The sequence below is a fragment of the Apodemus sylvaticus genome, chromosome 3 (assembly GCF_947179515.1).
Source record: "Apodemus sylvaticus chromosome 3, mApoSyl1.1, whole genome shotgun sequence".
NCBI lineage: Eukaryota > Metazoa > Chordata > Mammalia > Rodentia > Muridae > Apodemus > Apodemus sylvaticus.
In genome coordinates, this window is record NC_067474.1 from 116,088,821 (window position 1) to 116,108,792 (window position 19,972).

A 19,972-nucleotide genomic window follows, 5' to 3' on the forward strand; every position below is an offset into this window, starting at 1 on the left:
GAGAGTGCTTGGGTTCCTCTGAGAAAGGGAACAAAATACTCACAGGAGCAATAAAGGTAACAAGTGCTCTTTTTAAAATGAACTAATTTTCCTCTCCTCCCAGTCCTCCCCCTCTCTCTTCTCCCCATCCCCAATCACTCCTTCTCCATTTCTTTTCAGAAAAGGGGAGGCCTCCCATGGATCTGCAGTCCTGGCATATTAAGCTGCAGTAAAACAAGGTGCACCCTCTCCTACTGAGGCTACTTAAGGTATCCCAGCAGGTGCACCCTCTCCTACTGAGGCTAACTGAGGCATCCCAGCAGGAGAAAAGGATGTCAAAGGCAGGCAGCCCAGTCAGAGACAGCCCCTGCTCCCACTGTTAGGAGTCCCCCATGAAGATCAAGCTATAGGTTTGTAACACACGCGCAGAGGTCCTAGGTCAGCCCCACGCGTGCTCTCTGGCTGGTGATTAAGTCTTTGTGAGCCCCTATGGGCCCAGATTCGTTGATTCTGTGGGTTTTCTTAAATGGTGCTCTTAACCTCTGAGTCAACTCCCCAGAGCCCTAAGATGACAATTTTGTTTTGTTTTGTTTTTTAGCAGACTACCATTATAAATCTGAGCCCATTTGATCCAGTCCATCGAATAAAGTTACGGTGAGCACTGCTCACCGCTTCCTTTTACAGAAAGGAAACAGGTTGAGCAGTTAGGCGAGGATGGCTAGGATTGTGCTGTTCCCAAGAGGCAAAGCAAGGTTCTCTCAGCTCTGCTTGTTCTGGAGGGAGATAACCCTCCAGACATCCTATATCTGCCTGCCACACACACACACACACACACACTAAGAGCATGTGCACTCACACATATGAGTAAATCACTGCACACATACATACATAGAAGCATGCACACATACACATTCCTTAAAACTTATTCATTATAAGAATTGACATTTTAGTATTTCTGAGATTGGACACACAACAACACCAATGGAATTCAGGTGCCTTTGTTTTTGTTTGTTTGCTTATTTTTTGTTTGTTTTCTCCTTGCCCCGTAAACTACATGTATAATTAAATGGGTTCATTTGGTTTGTATATTTCATATTTGGATACTTCAACTACATTTATTTGTTAATTCGTGGTATGTGTGGTGTGTATGTGTGATGTGTATATGTGATGGGGTGGTGTGTAATATGTATCATACGCATGTGTGTGTGGGGTGTGTGTATGGTATGTGTATATGTGTATGTGTGTGTGGTGTGTGTGATGTGTGAGGTGTTTATTGTATATAGATAGTATCTATGTGTGTGTGTCATGTGTATATGTGTGTGTGGTATGTATGATGTGGGGTGTGTGTGTGTGTGTGTGGTGCAGGCCAGAGGACCATTTGAAGGAGTCAGTTCTCTCTATTATTGTGAGTTCTGACAGAATTCAGTGAAGTGAGAATTTTGGAACTTTGGTTTCTTTTCAAAAAACATAGAAATATTATAAGAATATGTTTTTGTTTCAATTCCAGGTGTCTTAGTCAGGGTTTCTATTCCTGCAGAAAACATGACCAAGAAGCAAGGTGGGGAGGAAAGGGTTTATTCAGTTTACACTTCTACATTGCTGTTCATCACCAAAGAAGTCAGGACTGGAACTCAAACAGGTCAGGAAGCAGAAGCTGATTGATTCAGAGGCCATGGAGGGATGTTACTAACTTGCTTGCTTCCCCTGGCTTGCTCAGCTTGCTTTCTTATAGAACCCAGGGATGGCACCACTCACAATAGGCCCTCCCACCTTTGATCACTAATTGAGAAAATGCCTTACAGCTGGATCTCATGGAGGCATTTCCTCAAGGGAGGCTCCTTTCTTTGTGAAAACCCCAGCTTGTGTCAAGTTGACACCCCAAACCAGCCAGTGTCCCAGGTCTGGGATGTGGAGTGGCTTCAGATTGTCCACAGCAGCTGAGTATGATTTGCCTTGTGCTCTGGTGGGGGAATGATTTTTGCCAGCTGGAGATAGTTTATTTGATTGTGTGACATTTGGAATTCTGGGGACTTTTCAGAGGGTTTAGAAAATGCTAGGGATCGGAGAGGAGGAGTGAACTCTTGTTGGTTGTGACTTGTTAAGTGGTTGTGGGCAAAGAAGAAGCAAGAAGAAATTAGATAGCCTGACTTTGAAGGTCACACTTGTCCCAAGGAACTCAATGACCTTAATCAGCAGGAAGTAGTTTAACTAAAGACATTTCTTTCTTTCTTTACTCCTCCCCTGACTTTATTCAGGGATCTCCTTTCTTTCCCCTCTATTCTTTTTCTCTCCTATCTAGTGTCAGGGGGTTGAAAGGGCAGAAGAAAAGGGGTGGAGAAGGGTGGGATTAAAAAAAAACCTACAAAGTAGCAAAAGACTGGCTACAGCTCAGGCCATCATGCTTTGCTGCAAAAGCACCTTCTCTGATAAACCATCTCAGCAGCCATTCTTTCTTTCTTTCTTTCTTTCTTTCTTTCTTTCTTTCTTTCTTTCTTTCTTTCTTTCTTTCTCTCTTCCTTCCTTCCTTCCTTCCTTCCTCCTTCCCTCCCTCCCTCCCTCCTTTCTTTCCTTTCCTTTCCTTTCCTTTCCTTTCTTTCCTTTCCTTTCCTTTCCTTTCCTTTCCTTTCCTTTCCCTTTCTTTCTTTCTTTCTTTCTTTCTTTCTTTCTTTCTTTCTTTCTTTCTTTCTTTCTTTCTTTCTTTCTTTCTTCCTTCCTTCCTTCCTTCCTTCCTTCCTTCCTTCCTTCCTTCCTTCCTTCCTTCCTTCCTTTCTTTCTTTCTTTCTTTCTTTCTTTCTTTCTTTCTTTCTTTCTTTCTTTCTTTCTTTCTTTCTTTCTTTCTTTCTTTCTTTCTTTCTTTCCATAAGTTTGTTTTGTTGTATTTTCAGTGGCCAGTTTTGAGCAATGAAAAGTGATTCTTGTCCCTAAGCCTCTGAATGTGCCTCAGGGCATTTGAATTGTTTTTCCCGGCTCAGGCTGAGCCCTCTTCTCAAGGGCTTCCAGAGTTTCTTGAAGACTATTGTACCCCCTTCTCCCCTATCCACATCTATCTGTGGCTTACTGTAACTGTGGGAACCAGAAGCCTCTGACCTTGTTCCAGCTCGGACCTGGAAGAGTGTCATGAAGTCACATGATGTTTGAAAGAAAAAGGGGAGAAAAGTCCCTCTGATCTTTTCCAGACCAATAAACCCTTGTCTGCCTCTGTCTGAGGCAGGCCTCACTCTGAAGTCTAGGCAGAGCTTGAGCTGTAATCCTTTCCCCCTCTCCCTGCCAAGGGTGAAGCTAGAGATACACACGCCTGGTTTAACCCATAAAATCTTAAGTGGTGAGCAAGAGGGTCCTTCCAGGTGGAGACCAGAACCTGTGGGGATGCTGACAATGGAAGCCAAGGGGCCCTTTGGGGCTGGGATAGTATTTCAGTACTGGTTGGTAAGCTTCAGCACCTGTAGGGTAGCATGGTGGGTTACCCAGGAAAGGATTGTCTAGGTCATCTGGGTACACTCCTTTCTTTAATGACAATGGCTGTAGTAGTGACAGTTAAAGCTGTGATTTAGGAGGGGAAGGTATATGCATATTTCACAGATAATTTGGATAGCAAAAATTAGATACCAACTATTCTAGCCCAAGAACTCTTTCCCTTGAGTTAAGAAGTCACAGGAACAGGTGAAACCTTTTCTAGGGCATTAGTAGATTGCATGTGACCACTATTCCTGAATAGCTCTGTTAATAGATGATTTGTTCCAAAAGCCAGTATCTTCAGTTTGGAGGCCATGGAATCTGAAAGTTGATATGAAACAAATCTCAGTTTGGAGAGGGAGAGAAGGAGGGAGAGGGAGAGAGAGATCCATCTGCTTCCCAGTCTCTCCCACTTATCTTTCATTTTGTATCTATACCCTCATAGTCTGCATTGCTAATTAATCAAATAGAGCTGCCCTGTATTTTTATAGTGGGTTAATCATCTAGACCACTGAAGGCCTCTTTGAAATCAGGGAGGTTGGGCACTTACCCCTGTGACTTCTCAGAGTTATCAGGCTTCTACCTTAGAGGGCTGCTGCCTTCCTCAGGGGACCAGGGATGGTGAATAAGCCAAACGTAACCATGGAAACACGAGCCTAATGGCTCCACCTTATTTGATATACTGGATTGAACTGTCTGAAATTCAGATGTGTTCTCTGTATCCTGACAGAAGTAAGAGGATCTCTGTGAGCTCGAGGCCAGCCTGGTCTACATAGCCATAGGATAACTGACAACATAGAAAGAAGCTATCTCCAAAAAATATATATATATTTTTATTGGTTTGTGTGTGCCATAACGTACACATGGAAGTCATAGGGAATTGTTTCTCTCTCTCTGCCTCGTTGAGACTGGGTTTTTCTTCTTTCTGACTGTCTTTGTACTGTAGGCTTGCTGGGCTGCGAACTTCAAGCTGATCTCTTTGTTTTTGCCTTTCATTTCACAGTTGGCGTGTTGGATTACAGATTGGAGCCGAGGCAGCACCCAGTTTTTTGTTGGTTCTGGGGATCAGGTTTAGATTGCCAAACTTGTAAGGCAAAGTGCTGTCACCTGCTGAGTCCAGATATACATTTTTTGTTTGTTTGTTTTAGAGACAGGGTTTCTCTGTGTAGCCCGGCTGTCCTGGAACTCATTCTGTAGACCAGGCTGGCGTCGAACTCAGAAATCCGCCTGCCTATGCCTCCCAGGTGCTGCGATTAAAGGCATGCGCCGCCGCCACCACCACCCGGCTTATACTTTAAAAAAATTTTTTTTATTTATTCTTTTCTTTCTAATATTGCCCTTGCTGTTTTGAGACAAGGTCTTTCTACGCAGCCCAGGCTGGACTTGCACTTGTCATCCTCCTGCCTCAGCTTCTCCAGCACTAGGATTGTAGATGAGTACTACTAAGCCAACCAAGCACACTGAGCTCCTTTGAAGTCAGTTGGGGACATTTCGGAGGGTGTGACTTCTGGTCTCCTTATTCAGTTTGATCTATGTGCCTTGTCCCTTTGCAAACACCACACTGTTTTATTACAGGGCTGAGAACACACTGGGACTTTACATGTTTACAGCGAGCACATTCCCACGCTGAACACTGCACCATTTTGACACCCGAGTTTCCTATCCTGTAGAGTGATTTTTCCCCCACCTTAGTTTTTACATTTACTGTGTCATGGTTGTCTATTCTGAAATACTCCAATGTACATTTTCTAAAAATAAGAACTTTTTAAGGTAACTGTCAACAAGCTTATAACGGATACATGATGACCTATTTTATCATCTGTATTTAATGAGTTAACCCATTAGTATCCTTTAGAGGCCTAAAAACAACAAAAACACGAAATGCCTCCGCCCCAGGGTGCAGAGAGGCAGGATGGTGTTTGTAGCCAGCCAGGGCTCTTCCACCTCTGCTAATCTTGAACACAGCTTTTTATGACACCGGCACCTCTGGAGGTTACAGCAACCCCTCTTAGAAGTGTTGTTCTCATTTTCAGAAACCCCAAATAAACCCCAAATGAAGCTGTGCTTTTGCCGTTGTTCAGGGTACAAGTCAGGAGAGCCTGGATTCCTGAGCACACCACGGACATGGTAGCCTTCATCTGTTGCCACTGGTAACTTCAATTTTGATCACCTGGTGAAGCCTTTATCTGATATTTATGACTGCAAAAATGGCAATTTTATAATTTGACAGGCATACAAAGAGATGTATGTTTAATTTCTAACATGTTGATCTAGTGAAACAGTTAGCGCTGAGGAGGTCTTGGAAGCCATCCTTTCGGCGAGCTAAGATCTCTTGGCAAGACGATTTACCCCTGGGAGCTTCGATCCTGTGCTCTGTGATGTGAGATAGGATCGAGGCTCTCCCCGGGTTCCCCGGGTACCCCAGGGACTCTGGCTACTGCGGACCGCGCACGGATTTCTCTGCAGTAAAGGGCGCGTGTCCGTGACCGTGCACACCTTTTCCTGCCCGGGGTCCCAAGGGTCCAGCCGCCTTGCGCGGGCTGCATCGCCCCGCCGCAAGCTCCTCCCCCGTGGCCACTTCCACCCGCCGGCGGCGGGGCACAGACAGACGCCCAGCGACAGCGGCGACTGGGACCCTGTGCTCTAGTGGCGGCGGGAAGGGGCGGGCGCACCAATGGGCGCGACCGATGCCGGAGGCACTAAGAGCCCGAGGCTGCTGTCCGTGCTGCGGCGGTGGCGCTCGAGTCGGCGGCTGCGGGGGTTGCGATCGGCTCTCCGGGCGGAGCGGGGTGAGTGTGCGCGCGGTGGGCACCCGCACGGGCACTTGGGGTGTGGGGGATCAGCGGTACTGGGACACCCCACAGAAGAAAAAGACCGAGGTCCCCAGACTCCGGCAGGGCCGGGGCGGGTCCCGGTGCGCTCCCCTCCCCCGCGTCCTGTCTGCCGACTTGGTTCTGCCTTGGGGGAAATCCTGGGAGACACGCGACAGAATCTCACGTAGGTTGGCTCCCCTTCTCGACCCCAAACCTGGCCCAGACCCTGCAGTGCGGTACCTTTGGGGCGTTGATACGATCCCCCAGGCTCCCTTCCACTTCTCCCCATCTGCACCCAGCCCAATCCCCTTTCCAACCTGTAGGCGCTCGAAGCTCCCAGGTTACTCCGAAGCGCCGCCGCAAGGAACCGCTTTCCAGGGACAAGGCATCCTGTCCTTACCAGGGCCTCTACCCCGCAGCTCATCATAGTCTGGATTCATCTCATTCTTTTTTATCCAGCCCCTTCCTCTGCCAGGACCCGAAGGGAACAAAATAGGCACATGAGACCATTTCTAGAGATGAGGCCGACTTTACTCTCCTAATGCCACCCATCTCTAGGGAAATGGGCTAGTAGAGGTGTGCCGAGAAGGTCTGAGGCACAGTCACAGGGGAGCCCTGACCGGTTGAGTTACTCCAGTAAGCTGGGAACGCGGTCTGCTCACAAGCTGAGCAGCCACATGGCTTCCAGAAGCCCAGCAAGGGGAAAGTGAGAGTTGTGCGGCAAGGATTGAGGGCCTGGGAGGAAGAATCGACATTTTATCACCGTGAGAAAGAAGGCTTCTGAGTAGGAAACGACATGATCTATTATTGGCCCACATTTTCTTAGCCAGCAGTGGCCATGCCCTCATTTCGCAGCCTGGCGGACTGCCACCCAAACGGTCTCTCTCCGGAAGTCTTTCCTGCCACCTGTAACCTCTTCGTTAGGAATTCATCCCGTGCAGGGCATTTGTATCTGTCTGTCTGGTATTACAAATCACACCTACCCCACCTCTTTTGCCTTTTCTACCAGGTGAGAGGCGAGATAGGGGTGTGAGTGTGTGTGTGTGTCCTTTTTGTCTGTTTCTGTCATCTAAACCTCCTTCTTCTGTGAGGCTGTCATGCCTTGATTTCTAAAATGGCCGACAGATCCAGACCTGAAGCAGATTCCAACAGAGTCCCATGGTGGCATAGTCATCCCTACTTCCTACCTTGTTGCTTAAAGATAATTATTAAATATTAAATAAATAATAGAAAGGGTTAATAACTATAACATGCTGACACAGTATGGAGTATAAAATTTGACAAAGATCAATAATCTTGCAAGTATTTATTAAACGCTGCACACGTGAGCTTTTGTGGGTGGTAAAGAGACCCTGCAGTCTGTCATTACCACCTTGCAGGCTCCTAAAGCTTGTGCTTCTACTTTAATTAACATGCGTATAAAACTTCCTCCTTTTATTGACCAAGATCTGCTGCTGATACCCAGCAGGGCTAGGGATGGCCAGCTCTTTTCTCTAGGTTGCTGGGTCTGGGGATAGCAACAATTCCGTATACATCATCTGGATCGGGGTGGGAAGGAAAGGATAGTTTTATAGTGCTAAAACCAGTTAGTTTTTAAATTTTTTTTTCTTTTCTGACATTTGATTTTTTAATTTAAAAAATTCCTCAAAGGTACATTCTCAGATAACTGTTAGTAAGGAAGTTTTTTAATTTTAAAACCTTTACTCCTAGCACGTGGGAGGCAAAGGCAGGGGGATCTTTGTGAGTTAGAGAGCAGCCTGGTCTACATAGTGGATTCTAGGACATCAAGGGTTATATAGTAAGACCCGCCTCAAGAAAAACAGAACAAACAAGTATCGTCCTGTACTGAAAGCAAGCATCCTCTGCTTCTGTTCCTGGTTCCCATCTTATGGTTCATTTGCAACTTTTCAGGCTATACATTATTCCTGTACATTTCTCTACTACTCATTTTTCTTCTCATTCCCTAAACATCTTGGGAGTAAGACTACTATGATATGACTATTAATTATATGCAATAGATCAATTCAAACAAGATCCTGTTCAGATTTTTACTTATTTCTTTTTTTCTGAGACGTGGTTTCACTATCTAGCCTTGGCTGACCTGGAACTCTCTAGATGAGAACTCACAGAGACCCGCTACCTCTCCTTCCTGAGTACTGGAATTAAAGGTGTGTGCTACCACAGCAATCAGCTTCGGTCAGATCTTGAAAGAAGGCCTGAGAGGAAGGAGGATAGATATTACTTATTCCCTTCATTTCGTATTTGAGAAGATAAATCAAGAGATACTAAAAGCCTTGCTGGAGGCCTCCTAGCAGGTAAATGCCTAACTCAGGCGTGACTCTCTATAGACCACGCCCTCTGCCACGTCTCCCAGTAGGGAACAGACAGGTTCCCACATATTCATGGAGGAGAGACATAAGATGAACTACCACCCAATGAAAGAAATCCACAGCTCGGTTTTATCTGGTTCTGCAAAGGGTGATCTGATTTTTTTTTTCTTTTCACAGATGTCACTATCACTTGAACACCTCAAACCACCTTCTCTGATGGTAGTCAGGCTACAATTTTAGTCTGCTGCTAATGAGTGGCACATTAGACAGTGTGATCTTGGCCAGGGGCCCTTAATCTTCCTAAAATTCAGCCATTTATCATTGGCTAAATGGCGGTGGTAATTCTTATGGCCTTGTAGCTGTGCTAATTAATGTTTGCCTAGCACACAGAGCCTCAGAAAAGGCTAGTTATTATTTTTATGAGTATCAGTACAGATTGTACACCTCAAACATGGGTAGTCATGGGGCTGAAAACTTCGAGCAGCTGAATCTTCTGAAACAGCTAGGTCTGTAGCAACATCCTGCTAGCTTCCAACCCCTCCCCCCACAAAAGCTATACGTGAGAAAGAAAGAATATGGCTTCTAGGAACTCTTGGCATCTTTGAGTGCATGTTGCTTTTCCAGAGAACTGGACTTTGGTTCCCAGAACCATGTCACAACTGCCTGTAAATTCCAGAGGATCAAATACCAGCTTCTAGCCTCTGTGGACACCCACTCTCCCATCCCCATATATACATTTAATACAAATAAAATCTTAAAACATATGTACTTTGAGTTTCTATAATTGTATAGAGGGACAATCATGGGATACAAGTCTATATGCTTTTGTTGTTGTTTGGTCTTAAAGGCTATTTCCACCTTGACCTCTGAAGCTTTGTGCTAATTTATTTCTGCCAGTGGTGATCAAGATTCTTGATTCCTTTCTGTATTCTGCTAGGCATTTTTGTTTAAAATTAGATAAGCTTATTCTTTGACAATGTCATGCAAGTATACACTCCATTCTGAGAGTGTCAGATTTTTTTATTCGATATATTTTTTATTTACATTTCAAATGATTTCCCCTTTTCTGGCCCCCCACTCCCTGAAAGTCATATAAGCCCCCTTCCCTCCCCCTGTTCTCCCACCCACCCCTTCCCACTTCCCTGTTCTGGTTTTGCCTTATACTGCTACAGAACCAGGGGCCACTCCTCCGTTCTTCTTGTACCTCATTTGATGTGTGGATTATGTTTTGGCTATTCCAGTTTTCCAGGCTAATATCCACTTATTAGTGAGTGCATACCATGATTGAAAAATATGGAACGCTTCACGAATTTGCGTGTCATCCTTGCGCAGGGGCCATGCTAATCTTCTCTGTATCGTTCCAATTTTAGTATATGTGCTGCTGAAGCGAGCACGAGTGTCAGATGTTTTAATGCTTACCTATGTGTTATGTATAAAACGATGCTTCAGGTTCTTTTATTGCTTTGTGGTTTTGGAGACAGGATCTCATTATATCTTAGGCTGGCCTTGAACTCCCGATCCTCCTACTCGACATCCCAAATGCTGCATATAGGCATAAGACCAATAGGCATGTATGGCCATGACGACCATGACCACCATGGTCATTTGTCTTTGAAAACACTGAGTTCCTTGGATAAACAGCAGATCTAAGTATCTTTTCACAAATGGCTGCTCAGATGAACCTCTGTGAGAAGCTTGGGACCGTCCTTTCCTTTCTTTTATTTGGTGGTTTGCCTTTTTCTTCTCTCTTTACAGGGATTCTTTAAATATTCTGGGTTCTAATCAGTTTCTCAGTTTAGATCTAATTATGTAGTATTTTTGTTTTCTTCCAGTTCTGGGATCAAACTCAAGGCTTCTCCATGGGAATATGATCAAGCTGTGCAGAGTAGAAATTAACCCTTGCATTGCATCCGTTCTTCCCACAGAACAATTTTTAAATCACACCTCAAAGTTGTCCCGTGTAGAAAAGGGACCATCCAGAGGGTAGACTCATTTCTGTAACCAGAAGACTTATTTGGCTCTTGGGATCATGCTAATCAGCCCTGAGTTCCTCTCACAAGAGATTAGCTCACCCTGCTGGTGCCTGAGATTTTCTCTTTCCTGGGAAGACACAGCTGGAACCAGCTCGGTCTGTACCAGCAGATACTGTTTTTCAGGACAAGAAGAGAGCAGAACACGTGTCAGTTAATCGCTAGCTTGGCTTCTTGTTTCTAACAGTGTGTTCTTTTTCTCTTTTAAACACATTAAATGGGGATAATGGTTGCTGGAATTAAACAAGATTGCAAATATAAAAGGAGTTGAGGGGCTGAGCAGATGGCTCATTGAGGAAAGTGTTTACTGAATAAACAGTAGGACCTGAGCACCCATGTAAGAACTAGGTGTGAGATCATATCTGTCACCATAGCTTCCAGGCACACCTGCACATGTGTTCATAAAACACACACACACACACACACACACACACACACACACACTCATGCACGTATATACAAACATAAAATACAAGATAGTTGGCCCTAACAAGAAGCCCCCACTTTGCCTGAGAGGCAAAAGTCACTGACTGATGGTCTCAGGCACAGTTCCTTCCCCCGACACGTGCTCTGTGTACAGGTACATAACTGAGGGAGGTTCTTCAAATCAGCGTCCAGATCCGTATCAGCAGTTCCTAGATGTGCAAATACTCCACACTACTTTAGAGTCACCAAGTCAGAAACTCTAGAGGCAGAGTCCTGACATCTGTCCTTTTATAAGGCATGAAGTAACCCCAGTACAAGCTAAAATTCATGAAACTGACCTGTGAATGGACAAGGGCTTTCATCCTGTTAAACTTCAGCCCTTTGCTGACTTGTGGCATGAGTAAGTTACCAGGTATTTCTTGGGGTCCCAAGCTCACAGCAATACAGGAGGATGATAGGATGCAGCCCTTTCTTTCCAGGGCTGCTGTGAATGACTTGAAGGCTCTGTTGCTACTTGTCTGTGCAGCTTCTGGCAAATTACCTTGCTTCTTACTCTCATTGGGATTGTAACATATACATAGTACTGTGTGCCAGCTAAACAGTGCATATTTGTCTGTCTGTCTGTCTGTCCGCCTGTCCTTCTATCTATCTATCTATCTATCTATCTATCTATCTATCTATCATCTATATTTAAATGTGTGTGTGTGTGTGTGTGTGTGTGTGTGTAGATATTAGAGGTGGACTTTCAGGCATTGGCTCCTCCTCCCACTTTGTTGAGTCAGGGTCTATCTTCTTGTTTCTCCAGACCAGCTTGCCCCAGAGGTTCTTGTCACTGGCCTTGTAAGAATGCTTAGATTACTGATGGATTCCAGTGCATCTGTTTTTTGTTTTGTTGTTTTTTTTTTTTTTTTTTTTTTTTTTTTTTACGAGTTTAGAGCTGTGGTTCTCAACTTCCCTAATGCTATGACCCTTTAATATAGGTCTCTGTATTAAACAATTATTCCCATTGCTACTTCATAACTGTAATTTTGCTACTGTTATGAATCATAATGTAAATATATGGTATGAGGAATATCTATATGTGAGCCCTGTGGAAGGGTCATTCAACAACCCATGGGTTTGTGACCCGCATGGTGAGAACAGCTGGTTTAGGGACTCAAACGCCTGTCATCAGGCTCACACTGCTAGGCCTTGTCTCCACTGAGCTGGCCTACACTAGCTTCTTTTACGGTCTCTATTTAATGAATAAGAAAAAAGGCCAAATCAGAGTCTTGGTTGAATAATACTTCACAGTGACACATAACTGGTACCCTGGGATTCAAACTCAGGTAGCTTGATGTGTGCATGCTTGCATTAAAACCACTGCTTTGGCAAATGAGTTCTTCAGCAAATTTACACAAATGACAGTAAAAGTTAACTGGCAAGTGGTATGCTTTCCACAGGTTAATTTCCTTCCTCTGGACTGGTCACTTGTCTTTCTAGTAATTCTGCCACACTGCCTGTGTTCTTCTGTGGTTAGTGTCCAAGTATCCTTGGCTACACACCCCCACTGCTCAGGGTGGCTTTTCTCTCTCCATTTTACCTCCTTCACTGCCCTTGGGTGCTCAGAGCAAACGTAGCAGATTTAGCTGGGTGGAGAAAGACAAGTGTGGTACTTTCGAGACGCCATCTCTCTTTTCTTCATCTCAGCATGCGTGTGACTCAGAAGTGGCTTCTAAGAAGAGAGGGACTGTGCATAACCGCAGAGGGGCTTAGTGGCCAGTAGGGTTGCCAGAAGCATTCCCTAAACCCAGTTACTGAGACAGTGTCACGCCATGACTGACTGGCTATTTAGAATGGCCTTTGTTGTGAATCTGTTTGAAGCTTGGGGTCAGGGAAATCAGTTAGTGGAAAGATCCAGGGCTTGGGTCTGTCTGTTCTTGTTCCGGAACAAGGCACAGTCTTGAGTCTGACTGTGAGGCAGGACAAGACTTCTGAGAACTTGCCTGACCCTGGCTGGAATGGCCTGTGGATGAGAGATGTGACAGGCGTTTGAGTCCCTAACCTTAGGGTTTCGGTAAATATGCTGTTACAAGGGAATGTTAAGCCCCTTTCTATTTAATAAAACCTTCAAATCTCATTCATCCTGACTTTAAGAAAGAGAAAGAAATATTACCCATGCACAGTGGCCCGGGTATGTGGTTCCAGCGCTCAGGAGTCTGAGATGAGAGGACTGCTGAATCTGGGGCCCATCTTTAAACAGGAGGAGGGGATAAAGCCTGTGTGTGGCAGTGTGAGCCTGTAGTCCCAGCACTTGGGTGGCACAAACAGAAAGACTGCAAGTTTTAGGTTAGCCTGGGAACACAGCAAGACTTTGACTCAAAAATATAGTTAAGTGGGGTGTGTCACATAGCTCAGCAGATGAAGGCACTTCCTGTGTAAGCCTGATCACCTGAGCTCCATCCCTGGAATCACAGGAAGATGGATGCTGAGAATAGACTCCACAGAGTTGTCCTCTTACCTCCACATGATCAAACGTCATGGCATGTGAGAGCTGTGTGTGTGTGTGTGTGTGTGTGTCTGTCTGTCTGTCAATCTTTCATGCATGTTTTCTCTCCTGCACATGATAAATAAAATATAAAAACAAACAAAGGTGCAGTTAAGAACAGTTAGAGTTAGAAACATATAAGAAATATAACAAAATGTGCATGGTTATGTTGCTTAAAGCACAATTCTCTAAACTTCTTTCTATGCTTACAACCTCTCAAAAAAACAGTGTTAGGTAACATGTAGATATTTGCAGAGATGGTCACACTTTACAGAAAAGTTCCTTCCTTTGACATGAATGGAAGCCCTCCTTCCTCTTCCCACTCTCTACTACTTCATATCTTGGTACTCCTTCCCTGAAGCAAATGCAGTGTGCCAGTGCGCAACTACTCCATTATACCACGGGCTTTATCTCCTTCCTGGGGTGTAATCCTTACAGTAACCCTACAAACTAATTACTATTTTCCATAGTTTAATGAGGAAAGCTGCTGCTCAGAGGGCTGACTCGGGTCATCATATTAACCTTCCAGCACTGAGGGTGACCTTCCGTCCTGGCATTGAGCCATACTCTGTGCTTGAAGCCACTGTGCCTCATCCAGCCTTAGGAGAGGGTCCTGTTATTATCTTTATCCTACAGAGTTGCAACAGAAACTTTAGAGAGGGTCAAGACTGCATCCCAACTTTCTTTGGGGACCAGTAAATGGCACAGCTCATATTTGGACCCAGTCTATTCTGCCCCAGAGCCCTTTTGCCCCCTCTATTCAAACCCAATCCTGGCATCTGTTTGCCTGATTTAGTAACCCCTCAACTGTAGGCCACAAGCTCCTCAAGACAGAACCCATTGTTCAATACTGTGGAATATTATTGACTGAAGGGGATGGGGCATGGGGTCTGCAGCATCTCAGTCCCCTGAAGTGCTCCTTCTGGGTACAGCTGAACTTAGTTCTTGGAGGAGGAGATACCCAGTTTCTTTTTTAAATGTGATGTATGGACCTGAGGCTCATAAAATGGATAGTAAGGAATTGAAATAAACCCATTTATGATATTCAGCTTTTCACCACTAACTAAACAAAGTACCTGAGATGACTTACAGAGGGAAAAGATTTTTTTAAATCATATTTTGACATTTATTATAAATGAATGCCTGTGTGTAGGTGAAGATCAGAGGCCGACTTTTGGGAGTTGGCTCTCTTCCATCAGGTGGGTTCCAAGATTGAACTCCAGTCATCTCGTTTGGCAAGTGTCCTTGCCCTCTGAGCTGTTTCACCTGCATGGGAAACAGTTTACTTTTACTTCAGTCCCTCATGGGTGTGACCATTACTTTGGGTAAGTAGTGAGGCAGCATATTATTGGGGGGTCATGCATTAAAGCGAAACCAGTTAATATTGTGGCCAGGAAAGGGGAAGAGGCCTAAAGGCTCCCATGATCCCCTACCTTTTAAAAGATTTACCATCCCCCACATAGCCCTGCTTTATCTCTGGGGCATCTAGATCAAGATCCAACTTTCTCATCGAATCTCCCCTCACCGACCCGCTAAGCTTCTAAAGAGCAGCAAGGTATTATGCATTGCCAAGGAGTAATGGGAACCAAAACTGAATGCTTAAACATTTCCAAATTTTTAGGGACTCTTCAGATTTAAACAGCTAAATATCCACTCAGGGGCCTCTAGTGTCCATACTTGACTCATGGCTGCAGAAATGAGCGGTGAACACTTGAAATTAGTCATCTTCAGTGTGCCCCAGTGGCTAGCAGTGACGCCTCACATTGTTTAGTTTACAAAGTTCTGCATCTCTTTTGTCACTTCAGCTTCCCAGCAGCCGGGCACACACTCAGGGCAGGAGATGAGCTCCTGTTTATACGAAAGGAAATGATTCTGCACAGGTTAAGCCATTTGCCCTACACCACCCAGTTCGTCGTGGCAGAGGGACTTTAGCACTCTTTCCCACCAGATCATCTTCTGTGTCAATCCTGTATTTCATAATACAGCACGTTCCAGGGATGAGAGCAATAGAGGATTTCTTTCTGTTAGTTTTCTTGCACCATGGGTTCTCCACTTTAGAGCTCATCTCCCTGGAGATTGGGTTTTACCCAGTCTGTAATGGAAACAAACAAATCAACCAATCAGCCACTAGTAAGGAGGGAATCTAGTAGAGAAGGTTGTGGGGGTTTAGAAATGAAAAAAATTGTTTTAGTTTTAGTTTTCAAAACTGATTCTGATGTATATGGGTGTTGCGCTTGAATATATATTTGTGTATCCTGTACAAGTCTGGTGCTCATGGAGGCCAGAAGAGGGCACTGGATCCCTTGGGACTGGAGTTACAGACAGTTGCAAGCTGTGGAGTGGTTGTTGAGGATTCACCCTGAGTCCTCAGGAAGAACAGCTAGTACTCTTAACCACCGAGCCATCTTTCTAGCCCCTCTTTCTTTTATTTCTAAGGTTTATTTACTTAAAAAATCATGGTAGTTCTTGATTTTTGTGTGCACGTGTGTTGCGGTGCATGCATGGAGGGCAGAGGACATTTTTTGGGGAGTGGTTTTCTCCGCTGTGTAGGTGCCAGGGATTGAGTTCAGGTGACAGAGTCAGGCTTGGTGGCAAGCATCTTTACATAGTGAGTCATCTCACTAGACCTGAAAAAGCATTTTAGAGTCTTTTTTTTTTTCCTTTGGGGGGAAGGCGGTGCATAAAGAACAGTAAGGCAATGCTAGAACCAAGCTTTGAATATGCTGGGCAAGTATTACACTGTCAGCCGTGTTCCAGTCCCAATGTTAAGTAAAGATGTTTAGAAGACTGTGATAATGCTGACCCATTTTCCAATAAGCTAGATATCATCTTATTTGGCCACCGTGTCTAAAATTGGCGCTTGTTAGTTACCGCATCGTCAGGTGCAATTATTCCTCACAGTGTTTGCTGCCACTTACGGTTTCATATTGCTTGTCTGAAATCTTTCGCCTGAAGGTAAAAATTGCTATGGGGTAAGGACTTGTCTGCTCTTATCCTCTGGAACCCTAACAGGTAGAAGAGTGCCTGCCAAAAACTACTGTTTGTTGAATGAGTGACAGAGGAGGCGGTGGGGGTGGGGGTGGAAATGTACCCATGTTACAGCATGATACAAAATTCTGTGTGAAAAGAATGGCTTAGCTTAAAGGTTTTCTGGAAACTTCCTTGCCTCTCAGTAGAGGGGGTCTACGGATCTGGCTTCCTCGTTCCTGGTCCTGGCTGAGCCGCTGATGGGCTGGCTTGCAAAGCTTCCTTGCTTATCAGCTTATATCTTGGTGAAGCAGCTTTAGGAACCTATGTCCTGGCAGCAGACATGGGCCACTGTAGGGCACCCACTGCCTCTGTGTGGTGCCATCCCGAGAACAGAGCTGGGGGTCGTTCCTGTACACTGCTGCATCTGCAGGACTAAGAGCTGTGCCTGACCCACCCACAAGTGTTTGTTGAGTAAAAGAAGCAGCGAATGGGTTCAAAGAAGAAGCTCAGAGTTCTTCATAACCCCTCCAAAGTCACTTGAAAATAAGTCCGGATCACAACGGGGGACCTTCCACGTTCAATGTGAAATCCCAGGCTCTCTGGAAGCAAGAAGAAACTAAGCTCTCTACTCCAAGGAAGGAAGAAGGGCAAACCTAGGCTCCAGATCCGGTTCCATGCCGTGTTTTGGAAGTCGTGTTTACGTCTGCCCTCATCCTCATCCCTTCCGCTTCAGCATAAGCAAAATTATAACCCTGCACGCTGACTTGTATGCCATCATCATAGCCTGGCTGCTCCTGCGTTGAGGGACTTCGCCCCCGGGATCGCTGACTGTCTGTGAATGACAAATCCAAAGTCAGGGGTTGCAGAGTCAGCCGGACTTGCCTGCTCCCGTGCAGCAGCAGCAGCAGGAAACAGAATGAAAGATTCTGAAAATAAAGGTAAGGGGCTGACGGCGGAGGGGCCGCCGGCGGACGCTTGGGGGAGATGTCACAACGTGAATGTGTTTAGTTTGTGCTGATGGCTGTTTTGATTACTGATGTATATTCGTAATTTTTAGTTATGTAATATATGTCCTCTTTAAGTGACTGTTTTCTAAATACCATGTCATTCAGTTTTCCATTTTTGCATTACTAAATATATATTTTTAATTCTTTATTTAATCATTGCCAAGTACACATATCTCACAGTTTTCTTTATAATCGCTTCCAGAATTTTGATACTTCTATTTTTGGGGTGTTTTTAATTGTTAATCATTAAAATGTAGGATTTCAGCCAATTATTGGAATAACTGGAGATCGTGGTACTTAAAACAGTTCGGTTTTTCTAGAGAGGCACTGACTGAGAAGCTTTGGGAGGGCTCAGCAGGGAGTTGTCGTCGCTGACCTTCAGAACTGTTTACCTTGCACAGGGATGTTCAGTTGCAAACGCCCCCTGTTCCCCGCCCCCCACCACTAAAAGAAAAAAACAAAACAAAAATCCACCAGCATGAATTCTGTTGGAGGGGAGGGCAAGAACAGAAACAGATTGACGTGAAAGCCCCCCCAACCAAGAACTCTGGAAGATTTCGGGGTTCACTGCCGAGGCCCTGGGAAATTTCTGCCGCAGCGGGGGGAGGGGCAACAGCCCCCAGCTCGCCCCAGCATACACGTGGTTCAGGGTCGCACTTCTTTCTGCATCCATGATTCTCTAGATCCTGGTGCCTACAAGAGGGGCCGCCATCTCCGCAGCCTGGAGCTCAGGTTGGGGTTCACCAGCCGCGCGTCTCCGTAGCTGCTCAGTGTGTATGCGCCGCCGAAGCTTCCCGGGGCCTTGTGGTTTTCCCTTGGCTGGGCAGGTGCGCAGGTGCAGACCGGCGGTGTCCAGGTGACCACTCGCCCCAGCCCCTGCCTGCCTGCATGCCCCGGTAGCAGATGTGGCCTTCCCCAAAGGCGTCTAACCTCTGGTTGTTAAAAGATTCTTACCTGGTGATGGACAGCGGAATATGCACACTCACATAACCGGCAAACACCCGAGGAAAGAGCGATCACGAGTCGCTTCCAGGGTGATGGATGCCAGGGGCGGAGGCTGGCTTTCCAATCTACCAGAAGCAATGCAGTGTCTTAATGGATCCCCGGGGTTTCGCTGATCGCCACTTTAAAAGTGCCTGGGTGGGGCCTGGGGTTGTTGGCTCAGAGGTTTTGGACCCTTCACATTCACGCATTGAGCCATGTGGTTTCGGTGTTTAAATTTTAATTAATCAGTTCCAGGGAGGAAGACCCAGCTGTGTGAGGCCGGGGTGAAAGCTTAGAGAACAGTTGGCTTCTGTTTCCTAGCTAGCCACCTCTCATGGACAGATAACTCCAGTGTGGCCGAACTATTCAAAATCAGTTTCCAAAGAGGGTACTTCCTTGCTATTTGCAGTGGCTAGAGAAAGGGTTAATGCAGAAAGAGGGGAAAAAAATGCCTATTTGTCAAGTCATGCTAGGCCATGGATATGACTTAGAAACAATTAAAGCTGTCTGAATCACAGGCTCAGGCCCGGCTCAGTGTTTGCCAGTGTTTAGACCAGAAATACTCCCCATCAGCGTGTTTTAAGCTTCAGGTCTCCTGACCTTTTTGATGGGAGCTGGTATTTGGAATTTTTGTATCGCTCTGTGTTGGAAAGCGCCGTGGGCTGGCAGTCCAAACAGACAGGTTCTGACTTGTTCAGCCATCTCTCTTTAGAAACTGGGACAAGACTTTTGATTTTCTTGGGTCTCAGTTTATCTCCTGCATGGAAAGATGTTAGGTGAGATTAATACTTTTTCAGATCATGAGGGATTTGGGTATATCAGGAGCAACATTTCAGACAGGCACAGTAGAATAAATTCATCTTAGGTACTATTGAGTGTACGTGAGTAACTTGCTTTCTAAAGCTGTGTGTGCAGACATGTGGGCTGTATTCTGTTACCAGGTCTATGTTCTTTGAGTCCTAACCTAAATACATTGAAGAATGATGAAACAAGTTGTCACAGACTTATTTCGTTTTCAAAGAGTCTGTGAAATGCAACTATATGTGTGCATTCAACCATATATGTGCTACTGAAAGAAATATAGTCAGCAACGGCCCTCTGATTTACAAAGATGTCTGAGAACCCAAACAGGTCAGGAGTTAATGTATATCTAGGGTCCTCCAAGAGGCTTTCAGGCCAATTTCTTGCTGTGCTGGGAGGTGGGACTGCGTTGAGGAGTGGATTAGTGTGTGTGGTAGCGTGTCTGAGGTGCATGTATGTATCCACTACCACAGCAATAGATACACAGAATAGTTTAGAGAGGGTATGAACATGTCCACCAGACCATGAGAGCTATTTTGGAGAAGCAAAATACCAGTTGTTGACCTGAATATGAAATAAATGCACAAAAAAAGAAAGAAAGAAAGAAAGAAAGAAAGAAAGAAAGAAAGAAAGAAAGAAAGAGCTGAAAAGG

General features: G+C 45.2%; 1 protein-coding gene, 1 long non-coding RNA gene and 1 other non-coding gene across 6 annotated transcripts in view; 1 reads left to right on the plus strand and 2 right to left on the minus strand.

The window, feature by feature from the left end:
• The first annotated feature begins 6,042 nt into the window (after nucleotides 1-6,042).
• The window catches only part of Dnajc6 (DnaJ heat shock protein family (Hsp40) member C6), a 155,434-nt gene continuing 141,504 nt past the window's right edge, over nucleotides 6,043-19,972 (plus strand). Inside the window, exon 1 of one of the 4 annotated variants that reach the window (XM_052176847.1) lies at nucleotides 6,043-6,221. In XM_052176847.1, the coding sequence (XP_052032807.1) occupies nucleotides 6,107-6,221 (115 nt within the window). In that variant the 5' untranslated portion in view covers nucleotides 6,043-6,106. Of the gene's footprint in view, nucleotides 6,222-16,861; nucleotides 17,467-19,972 lie in introns of those variants that run through there. The other 3 variants (XM_052176853.1, XM_052176849.1, XM_052176850.1) reach the window with 3 other exon arrangements.
• Nucleotides 9,863-9,969, minus strand: LOC127682021 (U6 spliceosomal RNA). Its single transcript, XR_007977324.1, has one exon. It is a non-coding gene; the product is annotated as a U6 spliceosomal RNA (small nuclear RNA).
• On the minus strand, nucleotides 14,706-18,646 carry LOC127680995 (uncharacterized). Its single transcript, XR_007977048.1, has 3 exons — nucleotides 18,490-18,646; nucleotides 15,504-15,650; nucleotides 14,706-14,824 (listed from the first exon to the last, which is right to left on the minus strand). It is a non-coding gene; the product is annotated as an uncharacterized LOC127680995 (long non-coding RNA).